General features: G+C 41.1%; 1 protein-coding gene across 2 annotated transcripts in view; it reads right to left on the bottom strand.

Annotated features, from left to right (window-relative positions):
• Positions 1-2,415: 2,415 nt before the first annotated feature.
• hoxb8a (homeobox B8a) overlaps positions 2,416-9,104 on the bottom strand; it is a 7,633-nt gene continuing 944 nt past the window's right edge. The window contains exons 2-3 of one of the 2 annotated variants that reach the window (XM_010768254.1): positions 8,741-9,056; positions 2,416-3,855 (exon numbers count right to left, since the gene is read on the bottom strand). In XM_010768254.1, the coding sequence (XP_010766556.1) occupies positions 3,476-3,855; positions 8,741-9,056 (696 nt within the window). In that variant the 3' untranslated portion in view covers positions 2,416-3,475. Of the gene's footprint in view, positions 3,859-8,740; positions 9,057-9,104 lie in introns of both variants that reach the window. The other variant, XM_010768253.1, reaches the window with a different exon arrangement.

Raw genomic sequence — 9,104 nt, forward strand, 5'->3', positions numbered from 1 at the left:
GTACTTAGGGGGTGCTATGGCTATAAAGCGAAATATGAACGTTAGTTTTTACTGAAATTATCAAATAAAGTCAACATTTCACTGAGCTGTGTGGGGTTTGTTCAACTTTTAAAATATGTTTGAAAGGTGATATACACAGTGATAGATGTTAAGGACTAACGTTTATAATAAATACATTTGTATTGATTTTAAGATATTTTCATAGTTCATACAATCTTTGGGATCATTTATATTAATGTGGACCGGAGGGAGAGGGTGGCGAGCATAAGTTTGAACTTTGGTCATATGTTTCTCTGTTGTCCACGTTGATAAAGCATAAAACAACAGCATCAGAGCACGGTGCAGAGTCTCTAGATGAGTTTACAGTAGTCCCTCGTTCTTATTAAACATCCATGTTGTAGTCCGCTAGAGAAAAAGTAGTTTCCATAGCTTCTGACGTCCTCTGGCGCATCATAAACACGTCGGATAGTGAAAGTGCAGTCGGATTCTCTAAAGTACCGCAGTCTCTTCTCCTAAATCCTTTTGAATTCTCCTATCCACTATCCCTTAACCCCGTGACGTTTCACACAGAGGTCAAGGGATAGACGATAGGGATAGACGTTAGGAGCTGATTTTTGGACTATTCGACCGCAACCCTGATGCAGCTGCTCAGGTCCTTGAGTAAAATCCGTACATGTTCCCGTGACTTTTGGCCTTTCCCACACGCAGCAGTAAAATCGCTAGGAAATAATCCCTGAGAGTAGTCCAATGACGTTAAGCACTCGTGCGTAAATGTTACGCTTGCGTAAAAATCCAGTGGTTTTCAGGGAAACATTTGGTGAAATGGAATGGGTGTTTGTTTCAGTGAAAGACAGTGTTATCCTCACGCTACCATAAAGTAAATTATCATTTCTTTTTTGTATGGCAAGTTGTGTTGGAACAAAGGACATATTATTCCGTGCGTAAAATCACATGTCCATTGGACTATATTCATAGAAGTGATTTTTTTTAATAGTTTTTTTTGGGCGTTCTCTATATCATATATAGTTAATAATTGAGAAACTTCCAGTTTAATTAATGTCATTTGAAATGTTGGCATTTGATTTAATGCAAATATGCCAGCATTTGCTAGTGTGCTCCCATGGTGGTCCATTGGCGTCCGGCATAAAAATGTTTAGCCTAGTAACACAGTCTCATTGTCAGACATTGGAGGCATGCCTATATCTTCACAGCGTTTGTTGGACAGCGAGGAACATATATTGAGTACTTTCTGTTCTATTGCTGACTAATGTGGCATTTTATAAAGATAGTAGATTGTTGTCATTACACTTAACCTGGCCATTGGAATGAAAGGGGGATTGTTTACTCATCAAAAGGAGTGCTACCCAGCCAATGAAAACAGTTGCAGGCTATAATAACCATGTGATGTCATCAGGGTTATTTGCAGCTCAAAATCCAAGTGTCTTTGAATTTGAAGACCAAACGTCTCTAATCTTCGACTTAACTGTATTTAATTATTCCTTTTAAATCTGTAGTGAATCGGTAGTGAATCCCTTAAATTTGTTTAAGTGGAACAATTACATAGTTGCACTCTGTCATGAACTTCTAACTGTCTGTTAAAATGTCAAAATAACAAGAACTATAGTTGTATAGGCCTGCAACATCAATGTCAAATAAAACCGCATTGAATTATTGTACATTCTTATCTTAATGTTTTGACGGAGACAGATTGTGTGTACACAGAGGCGGAGACTGGTCCCATGCAAACTGCACACACTGTTGTACAGGCTTAAACAAAACGTCTGTTTCCCAAATAATGCCTGGAAACCTGATCAGAATATTTGGCGCTTTGGGGATTCCCCTAACGTCTGGGGTACAAACTGAAGTCCAATGCATGAAGATGGATATGCATGCGTAAATACGCAGAGTTTTTGATCCTTCCAGATGGAAACAATCCTCAAGTCGTCATCGTGATGATGATGGAAGGCAGTGTAATAGTGAATATAGAGGCCTGTAATAATGTAAGTGGAGGTGGAGGACCGGGCCATAAATAAAGTGGTGTTTGGTTAGGATGTAGGATGTGTACAGTGTGTGGACGGGTGTGGTGTATGGGGGGAAGGAGGGGGGGACGTCTGTTATTTTAAGAGGAGATTTCCGAGTCGAGGCTTGAATGTGTGGCCTTGTGAACTGAATAGTTTTATTAGTCTGGGTGCTGACAGAGGGGAAAGGAGAATGGTGATGGAAAAGGTGTGGAAGAATGCAGATTAAAGTAAAAAGGAAATCAATCCTTTCTGATTATGAGTTGATATTGCTAAGAACACTGATGTCTCCATCTTTATTGATACTTGTAAGAAATTGAAATAATACCGTGAAATTAATCTCGGCTCATACCAGAACCTTGCACCATATTAAACGCATAACACAATTGTATTCGATTTTTCCTCGTTTTTATTTTTATGAATGTTCTCTTTTCTTTTTATTCTGCACTGTGCGCATGCTTTTTACCCAAAAAGAGAAAAAGAAGACAACATAAAACAAACACCATCGATCAAAAAACGAACTAAAACGACAATTAGAGTTTGTAAAAAAGAGACCTACTAAAACGGCATAAATAGGCAGTTTCCTGTTGTTGGAAATGTCATTAATTGCTATGTCATCATTATCATCATCAGCATCAATCAATCATTGCCATAACAACAACAACAACAACAACAACAACATACAAGTGAGAAGAAGTACAGTAAAAAGTGCACCATTATCATTTTTTAACTTAAAAACTATACAGCTGCCAAAGATAAAATTGTTAATGATAAACTTCTAACAATATAGAAATGTTTCCACGATAATTGTTCCACAAAGAAAGGAGGCTATTTTTTTGTTTTGTTTAAACACTAGAGTAGACTATGCTTGTTGGACGCCCTCATTAATAGAGTGGTGCAGCAATGAGGCATTTGTGTAAATCGACCGGAAGTTAGCATCACAAGGGCTCCCTCGACACAAATCAATGGGCATTTTGCATTGGATTTCGCAATATTGACAAAAAAAGATCTGTGACAAACACACATTTATGATCCTTACACGATTTGTTCAGCAGGATAATCTCCACATATTAACACCACTTTATGATTTTTGAACCGTAAATGCAAAACTGTTTTAGAACAAAACGTGAACATCTCTTACCTCGCTACCACAGATCTTATTTCAGGCATCTAACCAAAAACACCATTGACCTCAAGATGAGGGAACCGGATCTGTTAGAATGTTTACTAATTTCTGGGTTTCAGGACTGATTCCTGCACCACTCTCTTCTATTTTTTTAGTTCACTTTCTTGCTTCTTTTTTTTCAGAGGCGGTTGGCCCCTCCTGTCCATCCTCAGCCGCCATTTTGGAGACCCAAGTTCCTTTCCATCAATTGAATTGTGGAGACAGTGGAGCATCCAATGGCCACAATTAAGACTAAAAATCCCCTCCTGTACACCCCCCAACACTCTCCTCCCTACATTTGCGTTTTCTCGCAGCAATCCTCACTCACAGCCTGTGACCCCGCTGTTCCCACCACCACAGCCGGACCTCCTCCTTCTTCACCACCTCCACCGTCGCCACTTCCGCTTCCGTCCCGCAGCTCTTTCTCCCTCCTCTCCCTCTCCACCGCCTCCTGTTCGCTCTTGCTGCTGGGGAACTTGTCTTTGTTGTTCTCCTTCTTCCACTTCATCCTCCGGTTCTGGAACCAAATCTTCACCTGCCGCTCTGTCAGGGCCAGAGCGTGCGACACCTCGATGCGGCGCTTCCGGGTCAGATACGGGTTGAACAAGAACTCCTTCTCCAGCTCCAGGGTCTGGTAGCGGCTGTACGTCTGCCGGCCCCGCCTCCTGCCCGCTGCTGTTCGGAGAGAGTTGTGGGACATTATGAGAGGCCAGCATTTTACATCACACATCTTATCACCGCCATTTGCCCATTAACATGAAATCAATTAAAGCTTAATGCAAAACAATTATAAGAAAATGAAAACCAAAAAATAATCTTGTAGGCTATGTCCTTTGTTGTGTTAGTAAATGTTTATATTACTTGTGTATTCTAAGTTATTCTGTTTTATTGTGTTATTTATCGATACTCTATGTAACTTTATTTTGTTAAAATGTAAATATATAGTCACTGTTAATGATAGTTTCTAATTTGATACATTTTATTTTATTTGTAACTGTGCAATGCCTTGAAAACCAGCAAGCAATGAATCTAATCTATTCAAATGTAGTGGCTTTTGATTAGAAATTATTAAATATTGCTTTAAGGTGAGGAAAAACATATACGATCAACATCAGTAATATTATCTTTTGATAACCTTTACATTTATAAAGAGGGTAGGTAAGTTGGGCAATGTCAATGTGTTAGATTGTATTGTTTTTTTAAATAACCAACCAAAAGTCCAAACCCATACTCAGTTTACATATAAAAAGATGCAAACAGGAAACCCTAACATTTACAAAAATGCTAAAGTTTTATTTAATGATAAACATTAATTAATTAACAAGGGAATTGCCCGTTGTGAATTGTCTGAGAGATGTCCTGTGAATTATGGCAACATTTTAAAGATTTCTAAAATCAGAAAAAATAGGTTTTGGCTGACCATGGAGGTGCGGTTAGATTTAAATTCGTTGAATATTATTATTTTATTGATGTTAAGAGGAAGTACTTTTGTTATGACCCACATTCACATTGAGTCCATGGTCAACAGTGCTCTAATAAATGGCCAGAACACTTTAAGATTTATTATTTTGAGTTATGTAATAATGTTAGAAAGAGTCCCCAGTGTAAGTCCACTACAGAAATGTGATCCTCATGTGACTTTAATGTTCTATCCAGGCAGGCTCTCTCTCTCTCTCTCTCTCTCTCTCTCTCTCTCTCTCTCTCTCTCTCTCTCTCTCTCTCTCACACACACACACACACACACACACACACACACACACACACACACACACACACACACACACACACACACACACACACACACACACACAAACACACACACTTTTCTGGTAACTATAGGCTTTAAACATGATTCTTAGAACAGAAACACACAATCTCAATCCATCAGAAACTACACAACAAGCTATACATGACCAACACTTATTAACATAAAAACTGAAAGCCCTTATATAACACAGACAAAAAACTACCCCTAAACAAACTTTTATTCAGAAATAATGCTAATTCATAGTGGCGTAATTTCAAAACCAAGAGGTAATCATTTACTTCTTGCCAATGTGTAAGTAGGCAGAGAAAGCAGTACGAAGACGCACCAACAAAAAAGAAAAAACCTAACATATTTAGTTTTCTGCACACACAAACATATGAGGACAAATGTTTGTCAATAACCTGTGAAATGTGACGAGCCCTCTTTTAAAACAAATGTATATTTCCTATTTGCTCATCATCACATGAGTATTATTCTTAAAATAGGAAAAGTATTATCCTTTAATATTTCGGCTTCCTGTTCCCGCTCAAAATATAAACTTTTCATTTCACCACATTTATTATATATTATAAATGTTATCTTTAAATGCACTCTTTGCATCTATAAATTGCAACTTCAATTCTGGGTGAACTTGAATAGGGGAATATTCACTGCTATTATGAAAAACTCCTCATCTAGACTGATCACATTCTGTAAAGGCCGCAGGTAGTGTGAAAAATAAAATACCCTATGCGCCTAAGTTCACCCTGCAGGATGCCCTCCACTTGCTGTGCCTCTCATGTTCTCACTGGACTTCCAAGTGTCCGTCAATGGGCTCAGAGCTGCTGTTTACGGTCAAACAGCCACAGGAACAGACAGGGGAGTCTTTATGGAAATGCATGGACTAGTAAGTGATGTAAATGTCTTGTATGTGTTATCTGTCACAGGCTGGCTCCGTGATTTCGCGCTGCAGCGAGTGAAGGGAAGTGGGCGCCACATACAATTCTGTCAGCAGCTATGAATTAAGGGACATGTGAAACACTTTCCTCGATGAAATGACAACATGAAGCTTAGATCCGGAGGTGCTTTGACTGGAGCAAGATACATGAGGAATTTAACCCCAAACCCTGTCTGCCTCAGTGCACGCACACACTATAGGACCAAATCATACACTGAACACAACTAAAAGGTTGACTTGAATTACATGTCAGCAGATTTCACATAACTGTATTAGGTTACTTGAAAGCAATAATATTAACTTGAAATAAAAAACATTATGTTTAACAATATTGCTTTCAACTAACCTAATATTATGTGAAATGTGCTGACAAATGTCATTAAAGTCAACGTTAGTGTTTTCAGTCATTCATTTGCCGTTTTAGCTACGATGAAAGATTACATTATCTGCACGGGCTGAGAAAATGTTACAAACCTTGGTGAAACATTTTAAGACCTGTTATATATGAATCCTTTACAAAGTCAATTAGACAAAGCCCTAAACAAATGCGTGGCAGTTGACATTTTGCCGGAATAAGAAACGAGGTTTCCACTCGACAACAGATGCCGATGAGCCGAGGAGAAGGATCTTAAACCATGACATTCACTCCTCGGCCTGATCACATTTTATTTCCCTTTTCAGAGGGGCCATGATTTATCCAGATTTCCAACCACAGTAGTAAAAAGTTGAGTTTAGAATCAAACTCGGATATTAAAGCTTCAGCTCGGGGGTTAAGGTCTATCTATCCATATTCGGTGAGTAGGAGCCCCCTTCGGTGTTGGGGTTAGAGATCATAAAACGTGTGAAGGAGGCGATATCCCTATAAGACACATTATGAAATGAACCCCTCGTTAAAGGGGGATTCCCGAGGTAATCGGGGAGGATAACCGCCTCCATCCTCCCCACAAAACCCAGTCCGCCTTGTTTCTGCTATTATAGAATCACTAATAAATCCTCACTCTGAGCCACGATAATATCCCATCAAACATTGCACGAGCAGGAACAGAGCTTTCGCGGGACAACTGTTTGGACTTTTTGGCCGCCGGATGATCGGAGCTGCCTGCACCCGGGCCGGCACACCGTTAAATACACTATACTGTTTGAACACTATGAATCATGGGATTCATCACTGTCATCGTAGAAGAAGAAGGGGAGCTAGAGCCCTTAATAAGTCGTTTTAGCCCTGCACTACTGTGGAAAGACAGTAAAAAAACGGAGTAAAATATGCTGTAATGTGTAAATTATGACAATTTACAGGATGCAAACCTGGAGCAAAACACACACACATGCTCACACACACACTGCTGGGAGGAACTACATAGTCAAAAGTGTTCATTTTCTCTTGCGTAAAAATGAATTAGCGGTATCACTGCAGGTGAACGTCCTATAAGGGGGGTCGTTGGAGCTCGAGGTATAATACAGACCTGGGTTTTATTTTATTTATACTTTTTTCTATTTTATGATCATAATCATGAAGCCACAACAGTCCTGTACAGACTATAACCCGTCTGCTGCCCCACTTTAACACATACAACCGATAACATAGGCAATAAACTCTCTCTCTCTCTCATACACACACAAACACAAACACACACACACACACACACACACACACACACACACACACACACACACACACACACACACACACACACACACACACACACACACAAAACAAGAAATATGGCCTCAAACAAAATAGGCTACATGTCAATCCACTGTTTTCCCTCCCCCCCTCTTTCTACCTATGTCTCTCTAACACACAACAAAATGCCTTCTTGCATAATCGCTCTTATTGTGGTGTTGGTTTAAGCCATCAATTATTACTTCAGCTTCCCTATAATGCAAATATGTTTGAGAGATGACATTCCTCCATGATTTATAATCTGATCCAATCGAGCCTGGTCCATATTCACAGGCTGTGTGTGCCACAAACACACAAAGACCACTAAGTGTGCACACACATGCACACACAGGATATTAATTCGAAGCACACAGACAATTCTTGTAGATTTTGATATTTGAATAATTGGATCAGACAGTTCTAGGTGCTTAACAATGCGAGTAAAAAACACTATTTCCCTTTTAACTTCTGAAAGCATGAAGCCCTTTTGTGTCAGAGTGGGGGTATTTACAGCCTTCAAACACCAAAGGGACAGTGCACATGCAGGACAAAAGTAAATTATGTAGTAAATAAAGGTACATCGAGAAATTACAAGAGAAGAAAAAGGCATCCATTCGAGCGGAGCCTCACATCCTCCCCACGTACACACATGCCTGGCTGCAGTCTGTGGGGACCTGGCCACCGTGTAGCCAAATAATCCCTGAGACCACAGGCAAGTCGTAAAAGCAACAAAAAAAAGGCAGTAAAAGTTTAACCCGGGTCAGAGCTGCATGTCTAAAATGAGTCTTTTCGGCTGGAAAAACCCTCCAAAACCTGTCCTCTCCCTCTGAGCAGGGCTTTCTCACGGACAGACCCACACCCTCCCCACCACCTCTGCCTGTGTTCGACCGCTTTCTCTCCGAGCCCCTCTCCCGGTTCTTTCTCCCAGTATATGGCCGGGGCAATTAAACCCTAAAGTCATTCACAATGTTGGTGCTGCCAATAAAACCATAAACGCGCTTTGGACGCAGAAAGCGTAAAGGAGCCTGCTTAAATGGCTGCTTATAAACACTTTCCCAACTTTCTTACACGGTTTCCTACTCCCTCACATGTTCTGTGCTCCCCTCCTGGAGCAGCACCACGGACACTTTTGCGGGACACGATTTGCTTTGAAAATATTTTTTAAAAGAACCATTCTGGATGTCCTCACCTTGCGGCCTCATCCAGGGGAACAGCTGCGTCGGTGACGGACTCTGCTCGGTTCCCTCCGCGTCCTCTCCGCCGAGACCCGGTGCACTTCCCAGTTTACAGTCGCTGTACTGGACCAGATCCGCGTCCTGGGCCCCGAAAAGCGTCTGCCGCTGTAGCGCGTCGTATCCGTAGAAGTTGCTCGGCTCTCCGTGGCATGTGACCGCGCAGGGACTCTGCTGGTACGGATTGCTGGGCAGTGTGGAGGCGCTGTGGTGGTAGAAGTCTTGGATCTGCGGGGCGTGCTGGAAGGTAGCGGCGGAGCCCGGTCCGTACACCACGGTGGGCCGGCTGCCCGCCAGGTCCTGCGCGAAACCGCACTCGTA

The sequence above is a fragment of the Notothenia coriiceps genome, unplaced genomic scaffold (assembly GCF_000735185.1).
Source record: "Notothenia coriiceps isolate Sejong01 unplaced genomic scaffold, NC01 NC01_scaffold00005469, whole genome shotgun sequence".
Taxonomy (NCBI): domain Eukaryota; kingdom Metazoa; phylum Chordata; class Actinopteri; order Perciformes; family Nototheniidae; genus Notothenia; species Notothenia coriiceps.